This window comes from Zootoca vivipara, chromosome 7 (genome assembly GCF_965207765.1).
Source record: "Zootoca vivipara chromosome 7, rZooViv2.hap1.1, whole genome shotgun sequence".
Lineage (NCBI taxonomy): Eukaryota > Metazoa > Chordata > Lepidosauria > Squamata > Lacertidae > Zootoca > Zootoca vivipara.
In genome coordinates, this window is record NC_142590.1 from 55,007,918 (window position 1) to 55,030,115 (window position 22,198).

Sequence of the window (22,198 nt, forward strand, 5' to 3'; positions counted from 1 at the left end):
TGGGATTTTAAGTTTAAGACTTTGGACTGTAGATGTGCATGGCGGAGTGCAAGGGGAACCTCACAAATTAATACCTTTCTCAAATTAGGGAAGTGATGGGGTGCCATTCCTGTGGGCTGGATTATTTTTGTACAAAACATCAAAGAAGGCATGTTTCTGTTGTAAGGACTAGGCTCTTGTGCATCTTAATTTACTCATAACCCTTTGTTTAAATATGTGGTGGGAAACATGACCTCATGGGACATAAGCAGCCCTTGACCAAATTCCATGCAGCCTCTCCAGCTAATTAGTTCAGCCCTGTGTTAATAGAAACACAGAAGGGGGGAGAGAGAAAAGGTAGCACACATAGAGGGAATTCTCTGTAGTGCTGTACACTGTAACCACTTTTTCTCTAGCCTTACCAGCATCAGCCACTGCTCCAGATTGACTTTTTTGAGCAGGTTAATGTCCCTTCATAGTTTCCCCATCTTTGTTTTAAGTGCTTTTTAAACAACTGACACCACCAGTGTCGTAGTAACTTTAAAAGTTTGCTTTGCAAATAGCTTTTGTGGTACCATAGCAATTGCATAGGTCTCTCCTTTTGGCAGAGGCTTTATGTGGGACTCCCCTTTGTGTTCTAGCCTTCCCATGTGAAGAAGAAGAAAAAGATTATTCCTTTAGCAATATTGCATAGTATAGAAAAGCTTGCGATAGTTGTGTCGTAGCATTCAATGCTCTAAAACAAATTTCATGTTCAAATTTATTTCAGGTCCAGAAATTAACCCCACAGGAGTTAAAGGAGCAGGGACAGCCAAAAATAACATGGTGATATCCTGGACGGTGAGTTAACATGGGGGCTATTGTTTATAGCACATTCTTTTTTGCATACAAGGTTTGCACTCCATGGCCTTTGCTGCAATAAATTTTATCACAAGCCAAATAACTCTGCATGTGGTTTACAAAAATTCATTGACGGTAATGTACAAAAAAATCCAACACCTTCTAATACTTAAATGATACTTGCAATGCCAAAATAATAATGATATGCACAACTCAATATCTCAAAGCCAAACAGTCCAAATATTCCTGCAGCAAGTCCATGTGTATACTTGTTGCTGGTGCAATTCATGTAATTGGAAACTGTGCAGTTACCTGGATGCGTTTTGCATTTGTTATCTCCAAAGTGTTGTTGTTGTTGTTGTTGTTGTTCTATTTATTGAATTTATATACCGCCTTATACCCAGGGGTCTCAGGGCAGTTCGCAGAATAGTCTGCTGCAGTGAAAACAGAGTGTCTCGTGACACAGTAAATACTCAAGCTGCATATTTGGGTATAAGCTTTTGTGGACTAGAGTCCATAAAGGCTAAGAGGGAAGCTTGAAAACACACATACAGAGGGAGGGAGGGAGAATCTGCCAACAGAGGGCAACATTTCATGCATCTGATAAAGTAGACTCTAGCTTATGAAAGCTGATGACACCATAGGCTTGTTAGCCCTGTTTGTTTTTAGATCCATCTATGATTCTGTATCCTCTAGAGCAGGCACCCCCAAATTCGGCCCTCCAGATGTTTTGGGACCACAATTCCCATCATCCCTGACCACTGGTCCTATTAGCTAGGAATGATGGGAGTTGTAGTCCCAAAACATCTGGAGGGCTGAGTTTGGGGATGCCTGCTCTGGAGTCACAGAAACACTGTTCAGGTGGGCAGGGGTGGCAGCTGGTGTTCAGAGTTAACAAGGGTAATAATGGATTCCTTAATTTTTGTGTATCCTTTAAGCCACTAAATGCAACACAAGTTTACGGCCCCAACCTCAAGTACATTGTGAAATGGAGAAGAAGGGACACGCGGGAGAGTTGGAACAACAGGACGGTAAAGGGTGACACCAACCAGTTCACTGTCACACAGACGCCCATCTATACACCCTACGAGATCAAAGTGCAGGCCAAAAACGACTATGGGGTTGCTATGGAACCTGAGACCGTCATTGGCTACTCGGGGGAAGATTGTGAGTATTCCCATAGGTGTAAAGAGTTTGGAGTACAAAAAAAGACTCCACCACCGGTAGTCTTGCAATCCAAGATCTGATGTGATTGGCTCTGTTAACAGGAGGCATTGAATTCCAGTGCCAGGCACTCCTGTGCTTCACTCTGCAGAATGAAACATTCTTGTAGAAACTTCAGAGGTCTCTCGGGTGCCCCAACAGACCATTTAGCTTGCATGCCCATGAGCTTCAAATTAACTCATTTATCTTGAAGATTTATATTTATATTTCCATCTCTTATTCATTTAAAACACACATACCTTCTTTATTTAAAGCATTCATAGAATGTTCAAGGCAAGCTAACAACACACATGAAAAGCAACAAAACATGACAATGATGAATAACACACTATATCAGAGGCGAAACAGCAGCAGACAATATAGTTACTAGGCTGCCTCAGCATTTTGAAGTTAGAAAAAGATATTATTCCATCTTACGGGTCTAGAACTGAGACTCAGAGAGGTTATAGGAATCAGCTGTAGTCACCAGCTTCATTGTCTGTCTAACGAAGGTAAGTAAGTAGATAAATAAAATTCGTATGACTGGGGATATAAATAAAAAGTTACATGGATAAATACAAGAGAGTGTTGGATGTAAATTGTGGATACTTGGGCTCAAATCCGTATTCACTTTTGCACTTTCATTTCATCAGGAGAGTTAAGCATAGGCTTAAACCTTTTCCATTATAATCACTGGAATGAAGAAGTGCTTCATTCCACCTTTAAAGGGCATTCATCTTCCATAACTTTTACTCCTAGTCACTTCATATTTTTATTGCTTCACAGGAGGTTCATTCTTTTGCTGTGTTTTAAAAGGGAGGAGGGAGCATTGATCTTGTAGACTTAAATGATTCTGAGACTTCTGAACATTAGTACCTTGCAATCATGCTGTTGGTGGAGGGAATAGGGACTGTTAACACACCATATGGTTGCGCTTTTATCCACAAACAAACCTACACGGGAGTCTTGGTCAATGGCCAGAATCATTTCTACAGTCAGCTTGGAAACAGGTGTCCGCTTATCTGTATGGCAGTCCCAGACATGCTGAGAACCAGTAGACTCTAGGATACAACCATGCAGTGAGCTCACTGTTACAGTGCTTGGATCATCAGCCTGGTGCTCTCTGCCTGATTTTAGTTCCCACAGTTTGTGATTCTTAAAGATAGTTTCATGCTGGAATTAATCCCAATGTTCCCAGGAACATAAGAAATTCACCTGAGTCCTCAAACTATAATTCCCCTTTATTATTCCACAACAAAATTTAGAGGTGACACATAAATCATATCTTCTGCTACTGTGTTCTGTAACAGAGGTGGAGAACCTATGGTCCTCAGAATGTTGCTGGGCTACAACTTGAATCCTCCTTCAACATTGGCTATATGCTGGCTGGCTGGGGCTGATGGGAATTGGAGTCCAACAACATCCGGAGGGCCATAGGTTCTCTCCCCCTGTTCTGAAATCATATCCCAAAACAAAATAAATAGTCACCAAGTGAATTATGTCCTTCAGCAGCTGCCAGATAGGTCTACAAGGCACAAAAGTGATTGCTAGACATTGAAGTTAAATCTATATGTGATGTTTGTTTTGGTCATTGCTGTTCTCCAGCAATCATCTTCAAGAATTGCTGAATAAACCCACTCTCAAAAATGTATTATTCACTTTGAATGAGCAGTGTACCACATGCCAAGGGCTCTGTCAGGTTACAATGTTTAGTGATCAAAATCAGAAGGAAGTGGTTGTTTTTTTAAAATGGCAACCCAAGTTAAAGGTGTTTGAATGCCTCCTGAAAATTGGGTGAGTATCTAGGGAGGTCAAGTATATTCTACTATGTTCTACCAGGGCATAAAGAAAGAGGGATCGATGTAGAATGTCCTGCTTGTCAAGTCAATATGTGCAAACCTGGTTTATGAAGAAATCTCAGTTGATTTTAGGGGATTGCCTCTTTACTGTGTCATGCCACAATCTTGTTAGCATCTTTACTCTAGGTCAGTCTTCCTCAACCTCAGCCCACCAGATGTTTTTGGCCTACAACTCCCATGATCCCTAGCTAGCAGTTCAGGGATTATGGGAATTGTAGTCTCAAAACATCTGGAGGGCCGAGGTTGAGGAAGCCTGCTCTATGTTCTTACAGGCCTTCTTGGTCAAAATCCGTTTGTGGATTGTGTTCAGAAGGCTCTAGCAAAGCAAGGCAAATACTGCTGTCATATGCTTCCACGTGCTCTTCTTAAAATGATTTCTTTCTGTGTAATTTGGTATAGATACAGATTAACAACATAAAAAAGAACTTGCAACAACAAAGAAATAGAAAGGTGAAGTAAGTGGGGGAGGGGAGAAGATGAGGTAGGAAAGAAGGGTTGTAAGAAAGAAAAAGTGCTGCAATACAATGGGAAGAAAATGACTGTGGCAGAAAAGCCGCTCTTTTCTTGCTTTGCAAAATAAAGCTAAGTAACAGTTGCATGCAAGTATGAATGACTTGTTTTTTCAGGACCAAGGACAGCATAGCCATCCTCTCAAAAAGTGCTTGCTTCTCAAAGCTTTATCAGCTTGAAAGATCACAAAAATCACTTCTATACCTATTAATAAGTAGAGCAACCCTTCCTTCCAGGTTGTATATAAGGTCACAGTGTGTAGATGGGAGTGGGGAATCCATTTTATAGTAAAAGTTTGCTGCACTGGAAATCACAACTAGTTCACAAATCAATGCTGTGTTAATTAATTAACCATTTGCAGTGGGGAAGGTGAGAAAATGGGTAAATTGATGCTGTTGATGATGCTTTCAGATGTGCATATCCTTCATTGGCTACAGTTCACAAGGGGGCAGGGAAGGAGGAAGATGAAGAAATGTCATCATCCTCAACTTAGTAGTCTGTAGAAAAAAAATACAGCATGGTGTCTGCGTTTTCTTTCAATTAAAATGTAAGTGTTCACTTAGGGTTGCCATATTTCAAAAAGTGAAAATCCGGACACAAAAGTTGTTGAGCTTGGTGGGGGGGAGCAAAATTGTTGAGGTTTTTGTTTTGTTTTGTTGCAAAATCTCCCCCAAAAGGTTGAAGTTTCTGAGCTATTTTTAAGGAAATTCACCACTCAAAAAAATAGGTGGCCATATACCCGGGTTTCCCTGCATATTTTTTCCGATTTTTGTAACTTTCGCCTGCATGCTATTTCCCGGATATGGCAGCCCTATGTTCACTACAAACTGAAGTACTGTACTGTATTCAAACTATCCAGATACATTGTATGTAAACTTGCATCCAGTCAGTTGCCTGGTATACTTTTTTCATTTTGTTTTGTCTTTTGTTAGCTATTATCTGCTCTACCCAGCCCTGGAGGAAGGGGTAGTAAGAGTAAATCAGCTGTCCCACACCACATGGTGTTCAGCTACAGGAAACACTTTCCAGCAACAGCTGTTTCCCTCCTCTTTGGCCTGAGCATCATATCCTGTCCCCAGGGAATGGGAAAACACACAAGCAGGTTTTTCCTCCCATCTGCTCTGTAGCCCAGCCAGCCTGCTTACCAGGAAGCCTCTCATCATGCTGGGGTAGCTTCCTTGCTGTTTAAAGAGGAAAGCACTTTTTTAAAGGGTGGGGGAAGAAAAGAAATGAATAACAAGCAAGGCAATAAACTCAGTGGTATTTTGAACAATAAGATGCTACGGTGGATGCAGTAACTGAACAAGTAGAATCTATTTTACCAATGCTATAAAGTAAAGAACTTTATAACTCTGTAAGTAGCACAATGCAGGCATTTTCAAATTCTGATTGTAGATGACTAAGCACATACCGCCTTATACTTAGGGCAGAGTGGTTGTGTGGGTTGTTGTTTTTTTCATGGAGCTGAGCGATATGAAACAAGCTTGGTTGCTCATGACATGTATACTTTCCCACAGTTCTATCTTATAAACAGGTTTTGCGGGGGGGGCTTTGGAATTGTTTAAAAAATCAATAAAATCTGTTTGAACAGAAGTGCCAAGAGAAGGAGCAAGTGTCTAAACCACTGGTACCCAACATGGTACCTTCCAGGTTTGTTGTTGGACTGCATTGGCCCATCTCAGTGCTTTTAATGGTCAAGGGTAAAGGGAGTTGCAGCTCAACCACATCTGGAGTCTAATATGTCTCTGTCAGGCCACCAACTCTCCTTAAAGCTATGGACAAAATGTTTCTGCACTTATTCCCTGCAACAGGAGTAACTTTTCTCTGGGTTAACAACTGCTGGATAAAGAGATTAACCTCATAGGTTCCAATGGAAATATTTGCCATATCAGTACAGTCATACCTCGGTTTAAGTATGCTTCGGTTTGAGTACTTTCAGTTTAAGTACTCCGCAGGCCCGTCTGGAATGGATTAATCCACTTTCCATTACTTTCAATGGGAAAGTTCGCTTCAGGTTAAGTACAGAATTCCAGAACCAATTGTGTACTTAAACCGAGGTACCACTGTATTCTGCAAATCTCTCTCAAAGAGACAGTTCTGAAGCTGAAATTTAAGTCCTGCTGCTCGCCTGTGTTGTGAGGTGTTCTCCTCTTAAATGGGCATTTCTCCATCTGAAATTGCTTATTACTGCTTGTGGGGACTTTCAATTGTAAATGATTTTATGGGTACAGCATGAACTTGATTTGTTGTGAATCAAACACTGCCGAGATTAAAAGGCATTTGTATAAATCTCTAGAGTTGGCAGTTTTCTGTTTGTCAGGTAAACTGTGAAAATCTATGAGGGCACTGTAACATTGTGAGTGCACTGGTGAGGTAGGCAGAAAAGGGAAACGTGAGAAATGTAGGAAACCGGCACCAGAGTAGAGTGGATCCTGCCATCATGCAAACTCTTGTCAAAAATGTGCACATGAAATTGCTTTCTATCTCCACATGATGGCAGCAATGTTTAAGAGCAGTCTCCTGTTTACATGATTTTCTTTAGGTAAACCACTGCAGCATCTAGGGAGGGAGATGGGGGTTTTCTTCAGATTTCTGTGTATGCTTAATATCTGCTTTGCTTTATTCTTGGCAACTTAGATCCTAAGGCCGCTCCCACTGATATTAGACTCAAAGTTGTAAACAGCACAGCAGTCAGCCTGCAATGGAGTAGAGTGTACCCGGAAACCGTCCAGGGACAACTTAAGGAATACAGAGTGAGCAAAACCAAAACCCAATCACATTAATGTGGCTAACACCCAACACTAATGATGACTGATGGTTACATTGTCTTTTACACAATGGAGATGACATGAAACACCCAGAAATTGCTAAATGGCATTGGGGGCTAATATTATGTAGACAATAAGTATTTGCAGTTGTGTTGGTGGGCAGGTGATAAAGTACAGATATGTAAGGGCATTGCTGAGATATAGAAACCAAAATTTTTTATTACTAGTTGTATATATCCCCTCCACCCACTTCAAAGAGCTTAGGCAAGGAGATCAGCCTTTTCCTTGAAATTTAAGCAGTTTTAAATTAGTGTGCCAAATGTGGTTTCCTCCAAGAATCCACCAAGAATCCTCCAAATATCACAGAAATATTTTTGTGATTTGTTTTGAAGGGTTGTTTTTTTTTTGGGGGGGGGAATAGGGCTGGGGAGAATGAGGAAGGGAGACCAGAGAGACAAAGCATTTTTTAAATTGCTCTTTTTCAATAGGAAGTCCAATCCAAGTTTGATTTTAGCAGTTATTCATCCCCTATTTTGAAGAAAGCCTGTTTTGATCTTTTGAATGTTAATTGGCTTCTTCCTGATTCAAAATCATGAGTTTGTACTTAGCCATGAATTGAAAGCAAAAAAAGAGTCTTCATTTCAAAGATTCATGCGCAAAAATAAATTTGATCTCTGCATTTATTACAATTTAGATTCTCCCTTCTTATGGACTGGCACATTTTTTTAACCTGTTGTATTTCATGTTCTAAAGTTGTGCTATTGAGAGATATATTTCTACCATTTGGAAGGCAAAAATGTGCTTCCCATAAGCATTAGAAGCCAGGTAACAATCTGATCATGCATAAGGCAACGCATCAGGCACCTTCCTAGCCAATCATATCCAAAGTACACACTATACATTCTAGACATCCCTAGGGAACTTCCAGACCAGGTGTTCATTGAGCATTCATGCTGATATGTTTGTATGGGGGTTCTACAGTATTGCTAGATAGTGGCTGTTATTCCACACTTTCTAGAACACTTGTCAATTACTTTTCTTTTTCAGTGGGAAAAGTAACAGAGTAATTGCAGGAAGTGTGAGATAACTTTTTTTCCCCTGAATGAGCAGCCTGTCTCGAAGCACCCCTAGTTGTGGACATGCAGTTATTGCTCAGTCAGTTAGAAACGGAGAGTTCCAAGTAGCTGCTATCTTATGAGGTCTTTCCGCTTACAAAACAAAGCTAACAAACTGTTTTTAATGTGGTTAAGAAAATCAGCTCCTAGAGCAGTTTCCCCTGACTTCTATGTCATCCCCAGTGTGTATTTAGTATGTCATTAATCAATACACTAAAGTTCTGTTTCGGCCTACTCAGAATTCAAGGATTGTTCTGAGAGATAATAAAAAATGTCTCCAGAAAACCAAACATGTTCTGTCCCCAAGTTCATGTTTTCTCTCTTTCTCTGTTTTCTGTCTTACCAAACAGAAAACAAGCAAAAACTCACACGAATCAGCAGCGAAATACTTTCTTTCAAAATTGATTCATATCACTGCCCTGGGATCGTTCGATAAAGGGTGGTATATAAATCGAATGAATAAAATAAATAATAAAATGTATTTGATGCATTTGCACATTTCTCAGATCTGAGAATTTTTATTCATAGGGTATATTTTGTTTTGTTGTTGCCTCTGTACTGGAGTCTGGTTATATATATAGAATTTGGGAGTCTCTTAATGGCCATGAGTGATTCTTGACAAATTAAATTTTCATTCTGCTACTCCTACTACTCCTACTAATAATAATCAGTGAGAGATGAGGGGAGACTGCAATTTGAAGCCTGGAAGCCTGGTCTTTGCTGAGGGGGTAGTTCTCTGTTAGCCCATTGCATAATCTGCCTATTTGGTCTTGACCAAGAGTCAGCTTCCATATGTCTCAGTCTCCCCATCTGTAAAATGAGCAATAAGCAGTATTGACATCCTCCTCCCCTGTGGAATGGTTGGTGAGATTGAACTAATCCTTGTGCGGAAGAAGATCCATAGTGATTTTGTCCTTGAAATCCAGTTAACACTCAAATGGGGAAAACATCACTCACCTTGCATGTTTCTTGAAGGCCTACTTCTGGAGAGAAAGTAGTTTGCTGAAGAATCTATGGGTCTCTAAGAAAAAGCAGTCTATGGGTTTTACTGGAGACCGGACACGGGGCATAGTGTCCCGACTATTTCCTTACAGCAACTACAAACTGGAGATGGTTGTAGTCAACGGGAGAGGAGATGGGCCTCGAAGTGAAACTCTGGAGTTCACAATGCCCGAAGGAGGTAGGTCTCTGCATAATATTGGCCCAGCTTGGCAGAATCCCATCCTTTTATGTGTGAAATAAGAAGTTAGAACAGAACACGGTCTTATTGAGAGCCTTAGAGCTCCTTAGGTTCTATGTCACCGGTCCTGATAAAGACTTCAAAAAGAATTTTTTACTTGAAATGAATAGTTAGGCTGGCTTCAGCTGCCAGATTACAGTGTTCTCCTGCAGTGTGGAGCAAGGCAAAAGTCAACAGAGTGAAGCCCTAAGGACTAAGGTTGTTCTGATTCATGGGATTGTTTTTTACCAGCTTCAGACTCATAATACATAATAGATTGTGATAGACAAATGAATGGAGCACAAGGAAAACTAACTGAAAATGGGCGAGTTAGGCAGAGCACGATGCACTGACACCAGGTTTTATTTCTAGCTCTACTGTTTGCCCTCTTATTTCTAGCTCTACTGTTTGCCCTCTTATGTATTCTCAGACAAGTCTCTCTTAGCTTTATTCTGTAAAATTGGAACAGACTCATGAGATCCATTGCCGTACGTGGCAGTATGATCTATGGAAAGGTTTTATGTTGCAATTACTACCTAACTCTACAAATTCCATCTGATTCTTAACCTACTCAAGGATAGATTTTATGGTAGAATTGAGAGTACTGCCTGTATTTGCTTTCACAGCTAGATCAATAGCTTTTCATCAGTTCTCATAACTAGCAGTGAAAGCTTTAATGTTTACAGTTGCCATCTCGTATCACTCTAATGGACCGTGCTTTGACTGATAAGCACCAGCGCCTTTATGATTCTAGGGATTCTTGAAACCACAGAATTGCACACCAGACAGATATCTTTGTTCTTGAAGAATCTTCCAAGAATCCATTCCAGTTGTAATTTTTGGAAAATGAAATCCTAGGGGTTCCCCACCCCCACCCCTGCTGTTGCTGGTTTTGGTAACTGGATTGAATGAAATCTGATTTCTGCCTTGCTAGTGAGCCAAATTGTGCATTTATATGTATCACACAGAAGCTTGAACTGGGTCCACTGCTTGAATGCACTTACCTACTTGCTAAATGATCTTCTGCTATGCATAGAATTGTACTGGTAAGCCCTGGAAGTTTCAGCATAAAACTCTGACCAGCTGCATACTGGAAAGGAATTTTTAAAAAATCCAGTCCATTTCATTGTAATGCAGGGAGGTGCATCCATCGGGTCGGTCAGCACTTCCACACATACGTGGATCTGATCCAGGCATCAGGCAAAGGAGGATTAAAAAACAACTGTAGGAAAAGACCAAATACCCACACAAAGAAACAGCTTCACAAATGATTGGATTCCTAGTGCATTTTGAGCAAATCTCCTTTATCAAGGAAATTTCCTTCCAAGCAATCTTTTTAAGAAGCATGGATGGAAACTCCCTTTATAAAAGCAACTTTCTTGACATCATTTGTGAAGCTGTCCTTTTTTTTTTGGTCTCTGACCCATATACCTGCCCCTAAAGGGCATGGCAGGAGAGGGTCTTTCCCCCCAGCAGCCTCTTCCTACATACTGCCACACCTCGCTTGCGAGCCACCACTGCTCGACTCTCACATCAACATCAATAGGACTTAGATGGCCTTGGCTTTGGTTGCCTGAAGCAGGATGGATAAAATGTGGGTCATGTTGCTCAAAGTTGAGTGTTGTGATTTGTGCTCAGATAAGCCTTGTGTGCTTTGAGCATAGGAAACAGAGCTGGTTATGGTGTGGGACTTTAGCTGTGATGAAAGGAAATGGGCCAAGAAGGCACCATCCCAAAGGGATAGAATGATGAAATCCACTTAAATATTAGGTTATCTGTACAGTTCCAGGCAAGGGTAAGAACTGTAGGTTTTTAATTATATGAAAACTGCATCTGGCAATAGACAAAGCTCATAGGAGTGGCTTAGCCCACAGAAGGAAGCACAACACGTGCACCAATGACTAAATTTGCACAAATATGAAACAGTAGGATAGGTTCCTGTTAATGGATATGCAGGCATGATTGTGCACTGAAACTGCATCTTATACAGCTCCTACCAAGTTTTCCCTGCCACCAGACTCAAACTTTTCTATATGCATACTCTTGACCAGTCTGCCTTCTAAGTTACCTTACCTTATACGTCTTTTTCCTCTTCCCTTTTCTCTCTTGGACCCATCTTTCCCTGAAGCACCCAGTCCCCCAAGGTATTTCCGAATCCGCCAACCAAACCTGGAAACCATCACTATGGAATGGGAACACCCTGAACACCCCAATGGCATTCTTATTGGATACACCCTTAGATACCAAGCCTGTATGTCCTGTGCTTGTTTTTGTTTGTTGTCTCTTTATTAACCAGGATTTAGAATCTAATTTATCTGGAATTAGGAAAAAAAACCCAATACTAATAAATCGGGGTGGGGAGGGATCAGGAATTCAGGAATTAGAATTTCTTTGGGAGTTGAATTGCATATCTTAGTGCAGGAGGATTTCATAGCGGTCACTAACAGGCTAATTCCCAGATACATGTGATAAATTTTCTTACTGGTCATTTTGATTCCTTAGTTAAATGTTATTTACATAAGAAGATATTTCCAAGAATAGGGCCAGTGGCACCTGAAAATGTACCTCCTTCCCAACCCTTTGTAGAATTTGAACAAGCATGCATCTAACTTCCTAAAATCCCCTGCCCCTAACTGTTGGAAAATGTATGAACAATGTAATTTTTGCTCAACTAATTAGTGCAAAAGCTCTCCACCATAACAAATCCCTAACTTGAAAGCCCCTGCAAAACTAACGGTGTATTATCTTTGGCCTGCATGGGAACTAAAAGTTTAATTAGCTGAATGAAAGTTCTTCCTTCTTGAATGCATAACATTCCCCAGCCGTTTTTTGCTTAAAAGTCCTCTAAAATGAACATGCCCCCCCCCATTTTAAACAAAGCCAGTGCTTTTGTCAGGTATAATCCTAGACTGAGAAGTGGTGAGATGCATAGCATAGCATGTTATTCAAAACAAGACTGAAGCCTACACAGCCTGCCTCTCTCTCCAGTTAATGGATCCAAAAGTGGCAGAACATTGGTGGAAAACTTCTCTCCCAATCAGACAAAGTTTATACTCCAGAGGACGGACCCCATATCACGCTATAGATTCAACCTGCGTGGCAGGACACAGATTGGGGAAGGTGAGCCTGCCACGGGGGAGTCACCACTTCCACTGAATGAAGGTAAGCGAGAACATGATGCCAGTGTAACTGGGGTGAGAGAGGTGGGCCCTGCAAAGCTAGACATACAAGCCGCATCCAAGAGTATTTCAGAATCTACACATGGCTAGATAAAAACCAGCCTGTGAGGTCTTGACCTGCTGTAAATTGAGCAAGATACATTTGCAGCCTCTTAAATATACCCCCCCCCCCGGTCCCACAAAAGTAGCTCTCTTAATCATGTCCCATTGCCATATAAAATCCTTATCAAAACTACCTGTGAAGTTCCATGTAGCTCTATGTGGGAGTTCTAAATTGTGCGATTAACATTGTGTGGAGTAGGAGAGCACCTATTGGCTCCAATCCAGCTGTTGCTTCCCCTGCCCAGCCCTGACCACACATCAGGGGAAAATCTGAGAAATGTAGGCTTTCCACTGGATTCAGAAGACATCTCCATATGACGTTAGTCACATGATTTAGAATGTCCACACAACAGCTTTTGGAGTGGCATTGATGCTGGGGGGCAACAGGGAGTACAACCGCTTGGAGTTTTTAACAATCAAGCGGAGTATAAATTTTATGAAATAAATAAGTACAAGTGCCTCATGCTGCCTGTCCCTTGCACCTCTGCCTCATGTGAAACGTTTCAAGTCTTCATTTCTTTCCCCAGACCCTAGCCTGTCCCTGTACTCTAGGCATACTCGCCTTTTTCAAAAGGTGCGAGATAACATTGATAAAAGATTCCACGTCATTCCCCGCTGCTTCTCCTTTGTGAAACGATTTACCATAAATTATTTCTCCTGCTACGTGATAATACAGATTTCCCTACTATAAAAGACATTTCTAAAGGATTGTGTGTTTCAAAGGAACAGCTGATAACAAAAATTGCAAAGCAGCTTTTATGTAAAACCTCTCGATTTTACTCTATAGTCAGCTTTCCTTTAAGCTTCTATTAAGTACCTTTTTCAGTGCAAATGCTGGAAGAATGAGCTTTTAATAACCTTTGTTGTTCATCAAATGTATTCAAATGATTTGAATGTATTTCCTTTTTACCCCAGCCACATTTTTAAATAGCAGTGCTGTCCTGTGTATTAATGTTTCCATTGTGTTTTATTGGTGTTAAATTCAGTATTTATATTCAAGAATGATGGATTTAGCTGTATTATTTTTAATTAATGAGTGCGTTGCAGAAAAGCAGTTCAGGGGTAACATATATATCCTGCATTGTTTTTCAAAATAGTTGGTTGCATCATTTGGGTCTAAAAGATACCTTTATCCAGCAGGTTGTTTGAAGGTACCAATGGCTAAGCATCACTCTTGGCATGCAGTTGCTAATTTTAGACAGGGTGGACTGATTTAAACCAAGGTGATTCAAATTATTTAAATAAGCAAGGGAAAGAAAGGCTGTCATTGAATCAAGTTTCCCATTTATATTTCGTCTCATATTTCTTAAAGAGTGATGCAGATCTGACCAGTAGACCATGTTCATTTACAATTAGTAAAGCAGGAATAGGGGAAATGGAGCCCTCTGGATGTTAGACTCCAGCTCCCATCATCCCTGACCATTGGCCAGACTAGCTGGGGCTGATGGGAGCTGGAGTCCATCAATGTTTGGAGAACAACAATTTATCTATGTCTGAAACATAGTATTAATTATACTGTACTATTGTTTCAATTTTGCAACCAGGCCTTGGCTCCCATAGTTGAACAATATGCATTTTACATGTTTTTCTTTTCTTTTACCTATAGAAATAATATCTTTAAAATATTTCCGTATAGATTCTTTCTGAATTTATGCAGATGACAGTTTGCAAGGTTAACAGCACAATCCTGCATGTTTACTTAGAAGCAAGTAACCTTGACTTCAAAGGGGCTTTCTCCAAGTAAATGTGTTTATGGTTGTATCCTAAGGATAGAAATGTAGGAACTTTCACACCCGTACAATGTGGACTTTAATTCTTCTTTCCAGTATTGCTCCTTTCTGCTTCACTTGGCCCAGCCGCACCCTCACCGGGGGGGGGGAGGTATCAAACAAAAAATGAAGTGCTTGTGGCTGATAGATCAAAGCAGGACTCATTGTTACTGGGCAGACTAGAGCAGTTTATTTTCATCTGGTGAATTTAAAATGCCCTTGTTTGGTAGGTGGAGTGTAAATCTTCATTAGTGGGAAACGATCAGCTTGGTTTTTCATTTACATATAAAAGCCATCTTTATCTGGTAGAAGATATTCGGTTAGAGATTGACTGTAGAGTTAACACACCACTGTAACTAAACCACCACAAATTATGAGTTTGCAAAAAAGAAAAAAAGAGAGGCTACTTGGGCTTGGCAAATGAGATGTACTAGTCCTTCTACCATTGGCCATCACACTCACTCGCCTGCATGAAATTCCTTGTTGCCTAGAGCAACCATGCTAGTAATAAATTCAAGGGTGGATGAGCATGCCTGTAGCCTCATTACTTAATGTCAAACTAGATCAGGCATCCCCAATCTTCGGCCCTCCAGATGTTTTGGACTACAATTCCCATCTTCCCCGACCACTGGTCCTGTTAGCTAGGGATCATGGGAGTTGTAGGTCAGAACATCTGGAGGGCCGCAGTTTGGGGATGCCTGAACTAGATGATTATGAGAAACTGAATACATTTGTGTATGGGGTGGTATACAAATTTAATAAATAATCATTTAAGTTTTTATATTTTAAAATTAATCATCATTTTTAATCCATTCAAGTTTTGCGGCAATAATAGTAATTCATTCTCTCTGTCTCCATCTCTCCCTCTCTCTCTCTCTCTCTTTTGATTCTCAAATATATGTTTGTGACACGATTTTATCCAATATTAACAGGTTTCAAAGTTGACTAACATGCCAGTAACAGTTTGTGTTTGGCACTGCTGCGTCTTTTGCAAAGTAGATTGCTTTACTTGAGGTTTATTTTTACCTTTAAATATTACTTATTTGTAATAGATTGCCATTCTTTCAATGAAGTAAGAGCTAGACTGTAAATCGGGAAAATAATAGCTTGACAGGCAATCATTTTCACCACCACAACCTTGCTTGCCATAATTATTTCAGATTTTAAGCAGCTCTCAAGTTTTTATTTTACTGACATTAGCATCCAGCTTCTTGTATATTGTGTTGATTGGCTCACTATGTATCTCCCCACTCACAGGTCCATTAAGTATAATTTTCTCCCTTTTTTGAAACCTGACATGTTTTTCAGTTTAGGGTGTACCAGATTTGCACTAAACAAGTAGAGAAGAACTGGCTTTTGGGCGGGCAGGCTGGACTGACGCTAGCTTAAAACAACAGCTCAAGAGGGGGAAAGGGTTTGAACAGAACCCCACGACTCCACCACCACCAGCACCCCACATTAGGTCTCTCTTAGCTTCCAGCCAGGTTCCAGACTAACCCCACTTCCAAACTAGCTTCCTTGCCCCTAAAAGAAGCCTTGCAGGTTATACGTCCCTCCTGGCCTTTTCTAGCCTTTTAGGAAACACCCAGGCCACTTGGGATCAGTAGGCACAGCCCTGGTACCATGGCATCTCCCTTTGCTTGCTCCCTTTTCCTTGGCAGTTTCACAGCAGTAGAATAGAATTATTTCCAGTGGTCTCTGGTTGGAAGGAAGATCAGCTTTTCTTTTCCTAGAACCCATATGAAAAACAACCTTACGTGATAATGCAGTACTTTGGTATAGCAGTCGCCATTTTCATCCCAGAGGTCTCGTGGGAATGACACTTTGTCATCACCTACTGTCGTTCCCAGATAGATTCTGGCAGAAGAAAATGGCTGCCAGCAGCCTGCTGGGAAGAGCTTTGTTTGCTACCTCGGGTAAGTCCCTTATTTTCCTGCCCTTCGTGACCCTCTGTCCAGAAGACACCACCTCTCCTGTCGCACTGCTTACAAAATAAATGCAGCTAGGGGGCCATTTTGTTCAACCAATGATGCTGCTTGATCAAAAGACCCATCCATTCTGAGGGAAGCGAAAATTTAAAAAAGTGTTTTTATGAAGGCTAGCAAAAGTTCTTAGGGGTATTGGACAAGGCTGCTAGTTGTTGACTTCAATAAGGGCTTGGCAATAAAACTCATTGGGTGACTTTGGGCAGATGCTGACAGGGCTGTCGATATAACAGTTCCTCTGCCATGACTTTAGTCTCTGCCCCGCCTCTGCAGGACAGAAGTGCTCTGCCCAGAAGACAAGGATTTTTGCAATGAGATATTAGAGTACAATTAAGACTACAATGTAGAAGTTTTTAGAGGATAATCTACAATATGTTCTACAATTATTTCTTCTCATTTATGCTAAGGAAATAGTGCTTTCTAGAGAAAAGGTCTCCTACATGGTGACAGTCTTTACGGTTGTATATGCCAGGGAATGAAGACCAACAAAATCTCCCAACTGTTTGAGAATTATGGGAATGTGCTTTGTTACAAAATTAGCAGTTACATTCACAGAATGTGAATACTTTTAATAGAAAGTATTTTAATAGAAATTGTATATCCTTTGTTAGCTTTTGTAGTAATATTCCATTCTTCTGTAAGGTGATCAGCTTGCACAACATAAGAACATCTTAAATGCTTTTTATTGATAGAGAAACTTATAAAACAGATGCATCCAATAGCCTCCTGAAAACTGCAAGAAATGAGCTGGAGAGGCACAGCCTTTCCCATCACTGTAGGAAAATGCCATAACTTGAAGACTTGTAATAGGATAAAATACTCTTTGTGAAATATCTGTCAAGCTAAGTGAAAGTTCAGTAGCCCTCTGGGAAGTGAGTGCAAAACAAAGCTGACTCTTAACATTCTGTAACGTTTCCAGAAAGACCCCCAAATTCAGCTCAGTCTCTCACATTATTTAATGAGCTGTTGCTTTTTATCTCCTGAATGGCAATATGTGGGAAAAGTATTTCCCTGAATACACATTTTAAAAATGAATCGCTTCCCATATTTCTATAAGTGGGCAGGTTCCGGGTATGTTATATATAGCACTTGCTGATAACGTTATCAGATATTTCTTCCCATACTGTATTAAGGGGCGAGGGGAGATAATGTTCTGGTTGGCAATAGCTAGTGAATGTATTGCAACTTTTGAACTCTGAAGGGGCTTTCCGTGCTAAATTTGGATTTTTCTTAGAATTTGCAAAACTGCTTTGAGAAAGAGTGGAGAATTTAAATAATGGTTCAGAAGCTTATTTCTAGACACATTTTTCCTGGGTTTGTTGTATAGCAGCTATGCATTTGCTATGTTGCTGGTGATTTGAATTATCCCAAGAGCAATCACAGCAGTCTAAAAAGACTTTCTTGTAACAATTTCTGTAGTGGAAATCTGGGGAGGGGTGAATTAGAAATTTCCCCTTCTGATTTGCAGCAAACCATGGTTTTTCATTTCAATAGAATGTGGCAAACTGTTGTGTGCAAACCGTTGTTTACAATCAAATCGGGATACCAAACCACAGCTTGATCCTCATTTGAGATCCTAGTTTTATTGTAAGTTATGGGTTCCATAAACCATAGCTTGCCACATTTAGATGAAATGAAAAAGTATGTTTTAGCACACATTTGAAGTAAAAGCTTCAAATCTGCTCCCCTTGTGCTCAATGGAGGGAGGAAGGGGAAGGAGGAACAAGCAAGCCTGATACTTACAAGGGCTAATTCTCATAATGACAAACCATGAATTGCTGTTAGGTCTGAATTGAGGCAATTACTCTATTGCTGATGCTGTTCGCATCACAGTAATCGAGTCCATTGTCTACCAGCCTTTTGCATTAAAACAAAAACTATATATATATATTACACACACACATACAGTGGTGCCTCACAAGACAAATTTAATTCATTCCGCGAGTCAATTCGTTTTGAGAAAAATTCGTCTTGCAAATCGCGGTTTCCCATAGGAATGCATAAATTTCTATGCATTCCTATGGAAAACCGCGATATACTCAAAACTACTCTTTCTTTCTCCCAAACCTTTGCTTATCTTTCCCAGATACCCAAGTATAGTTGCTTTGCCACAGAGAGCCAGAGCTCTGTAGGCCCTGCAACATTTAATGGAACTTACTGAACAGTTTGAACAACAAAGGTGGTAAACTGTGGCCTTGTGCCTGGTAGCGTTCTAGTAGCCAAGGTCCTCTTTCATTTGCATACTGAATTCTACCCATAGCTGTCATGTGTTAAAGTGACAGTGTGCAGACTCCCACCATATGCAGAAGATTCTTCATACTGTGAGTATTGTTGCTTTGTGAGTGTTCAAAGCAGTGTGCGAAACCCCAAACTACGTACATTGACTTCTACATGTGGTGTCGGTAAGGCTTGACTGCCTCAGTGTATGTGGCAACACAACTGGAATCCAGCAAAGATTTCATAAATACTGTAGTGATCTTGTGGGTCAAAGGAATTGTCCCTCAGTGGAATCTCATGAGTGAGGTTTTGCAGGATCTTCAAATAAAAGCGGAGATGTGTACCACTCAGATTATTAATGAATGTTGAGCAGTCTCCGTAGGCAGAATGTTTAGGCCCATCAGACACTCCGCAATACGAAGCTAAGCATTTGGAATTGCACAAAAGCATGTTGCCTAGAGGGAGCCTTGCCAATTTTCTTTTCTCCTACCGATGCGGGGGAGGCATTTCTAAATGGAAATAAAGCTATCCAAGCCACAGCTTCCATTTCTCGCAGACGTTATTTGAGCCAGGGGATGCGAATGAAATACAGTATTCCTGTGGTTATTTGCATTGCCTATTGTCTCATCCATCATAAGTGTCTAAGAATCGATAATGAGCTTGCGGCCAAGTTGCAGTAGAATAGAATTTGTCCTGACATTTAGGGGACTCAGATGGAAGCCGACAGGATGCGAAAGACGCGTTCCGTTGAATTTAAAACCACAAACTGCGGAACTTTTGCCCCAAGAAATGACGATACAGCAAAGGAAACCAAATCAGCTTTGTCTCCCTGCGTTGGTTTGGATGGTCATTTTGGTAGAGATTGGCTGGGGAATATGGAGGACTTACACACCTTCTCTCTATTACAGCCTCCGCCTGCCATGTTTATGTACCATGTTTGTACTGTGGTTTTATATATTCCTGTGTTCTCTCTTTCCCTTCTTTCCTCATGTTCCCCTTCCCTGTATATGGCGCTGCACACTCTGAAGTTCTTCCAACCTCAGGTACTGTACCAAGCTGGCAGACTACACAGGCATGATGGGGCAGTGTGAGCTGAAGGCTTGTCTCTTGGGGGCGCTGGCATTATATAAGCATGCACCAAGTTAACCCTTTCAATGGGGGAGAGAATGTATAGACAGATGCATTGGCAGATAGCCTACTCTTTCTGATGTAGGGAATGGGTCCATTGAAAGGGTTGACCATAATGTTTGAGCTGCTATTGCTATTGCTGCTGCTGCTGCTGCTGCTGCTGCTCCGCATGTATGCATGATAGGCTTCTGCATTTTTTTTGCTCTTGCTACCACTTAACAACACTGAGATACAGAGAAGTTGCATGTGTTTATGCACAAAGGGGAGAACTGAAGGCTGTCTGGTGAATGAAAGGCTCAATCTTCTGCATATGTGCAGGCCAGAGGCCCCATCCTCTGCTTGCCCCATTCCCTCAAGCTACATTTGTCAAGAGCATAAGGAAAGCTTGCTGGATCAGGCCAAGGACCCATCTAGTCCAGCATTCTTACAGTGGCCAATCAGAAGGTGAACCATCCATAGGAGAGTTGCTCCATGAGTAGACTAGGGTGCTTTTCCAGGGAAAAGACATCAGGTTGCCTCTCCCTACTCTAGATCCTAGTGTTAACAACAGTCTATAATGGGGAAGAGGCATTTTTAAAAAGAAGAAAAGATCCTCACCGGGTTGCATTTCAAAGTTGTGTTCATTACAGCGCCCTAACCTATAACCTGAGAGCAGCTATTGTTTTCCACTATAAAAATGTGTCGAAAAGTGCCCTAGTTTTGGAAATGTGTCTCTCTGGAACAGCATCCATTTTTCAGTTGCATCATAGAAAGGTCCACATTTGTCTTTGGTCACAACTGGAGGTGGGAGTTGTTTTAGTTCTCCTGAGAATGTTAGTCAGACACAAAGCAATACCCCCCAATTTTTTTTCCAGGGGGTGTCTAGCTGACAGGCAAAAGGGCAGCACCAAATTTCTTTTGACAGCAGACGACAGAGACTGTCTGCTGATCAGATTGCAGGTGCAAGGAGCTTTCTGTAGCCCAGCTTGTGGAGAACCAAAGAGTGTCCCTGAACCCTTGTGTCCCCAGCACTCAGTTTGTTCACCGCAGTAATAAAAACAGTCTCCTTTTGGCTTGGGAAATCTCAGTTGGCAGGAGTCACAATACAGAACACTGGGAAATGAGAGTGCATCTTGGTGCCCTTGGTATTCTGGGGTTAGTTGAATCCTGGGCAAGAAAAGGCTTCACCTCCCGTTGAGCTTACAGAAGCTGCTACATTCACAGGATAAGAGAGAAATAATTCACTCTCTAGCCTTCTTGACCCATCTAAAGTCTTTGTTTGGATTGGAGTTGAATATTTTAGTAGGGTTTGGGCTGTATTTCCTGCTGATGTTTTCCCCTGCCATATTTTGTTGTAACTATTTAATTGATATTACTTTGCAAACTTACTTTCCTTATGTATAGATCCTCCCTCCTACCTTTTTAACTGTATTTTTATTCCCAGCGATACAAAGGGTAGCAGATTGATCTACTGTATTCTTGATAATTAAAGAACCAAAATTATATTTCTGCTCTAGGATAACCAAGTGCCCACACACTTTGGGTTGGGCTTGACAGGGCTTCCTTGTGAGTAAATGTGCATCAGATCATGCTTTTAAATTGGATCAATATACATTTTTGGATCAGAATTCATTTTTTGCATTCATTACTCCTCCCTATTGTAATTATAATCGAGCCCTGTAAAGTTGATAGAGCTTAGAAGAATCTTGAAATACAGGAGATGAAATCCAGCTGCTAGCTGCAACTGTGAACCTCATTTTAAAAATGGGCAGCACCTCTCTTGTCTCTCTGTCTATCTCTCTGTCTCTCTCTCAGACATGGCTGAGGCTGGCACCCTTGAGATCTAGAAACTCCATGGAGTTGACTCATTTGCCTCTATTGCTGAGTTGGTCCTGGAGCTTGGCAACCAAGCATTTATATTGCCGAGTGCCAAAATAAAAGGCTTTTTCTTGGTAACCACCAGAATTAAATTTCTGGTTGATAACATAGGAAGTTGCCTTATACTGAGTCAGACCATTGGTCCATCTAGCTCAGTACTGCCTGCACTGATTGGCAATGACCCTCCAGGGTTTGAGGCAAGGGTTTTCCAAAGCCCTACCTGGAAAGATCTTGGATTGAACCAGGGACCTTCTGAATACAGGGTAGATGTTCAAGGATTGAGCTATCAACCCTCCTCAAATTTGCTGCTAGTGATCTGTGATTACTGTATTTGTGGACCTCTGATGTTAACCAAACTCATTTCTGAACAGCACCAATAATGCCTGAATCTAATCTAGGCTCTATTTGAGCATGTATGAATGTAGTAGCATTATATGTGCCAGCTTTGGCTTCACCCTCACCCATGTT

General features: G+C 41.0%; 1 protein-coding gene across 25 annotated transcripts in view; it reads left to right on the forward strand.

Moving 5' to 3' along the window:
- The window catches only part of NFASC (neurofascin), a 181,122-nt gene that overhangs the window by 123,619 nt on the left and 35,305 nt on the right, over positions 1 to 22,198 (forward strand). For 15 of the 25 annotated variants that reach the window (XM_088674283.1, XM_088674276.1, XM_088674284.1 and 12 more), the window contains 7 exons: positions 749 to 819; positions 1,758 to 1,986; positions 7,029 to 7,144; positions 9,250 to 9,454; positions 11,622 to 11,744; positions 12,482 to 12,655; positions 19,774 to 19,788. In XM_088674283.1, coding sequence (XP_088530409.1) covers positions 749 to 819; positions 1,758 to 1,986; positions 7,029 to 7,144; positions 9,250 to 9,454; positions 11,622 to 11,744; positions 12,482 to 12,655; positions 19,774 to 19,788 — 933 coding nt within the window. The remainder of the gene's footprint in view (positions 1 to 748; positions 820 to 1,757; positions 1,987 to 7,028; positions 7,145 to 9,249; positions 9,455 to 11,621; positions 11,745 to 12,481; positions 12,656 to 19,773; positions 19,789 to 22,198) is intronic. The other 10 variants (XM_088674299.1, XM_088674295.1, XM_088674296.1 and 7 more) reach the window with 3 other exon arrangements.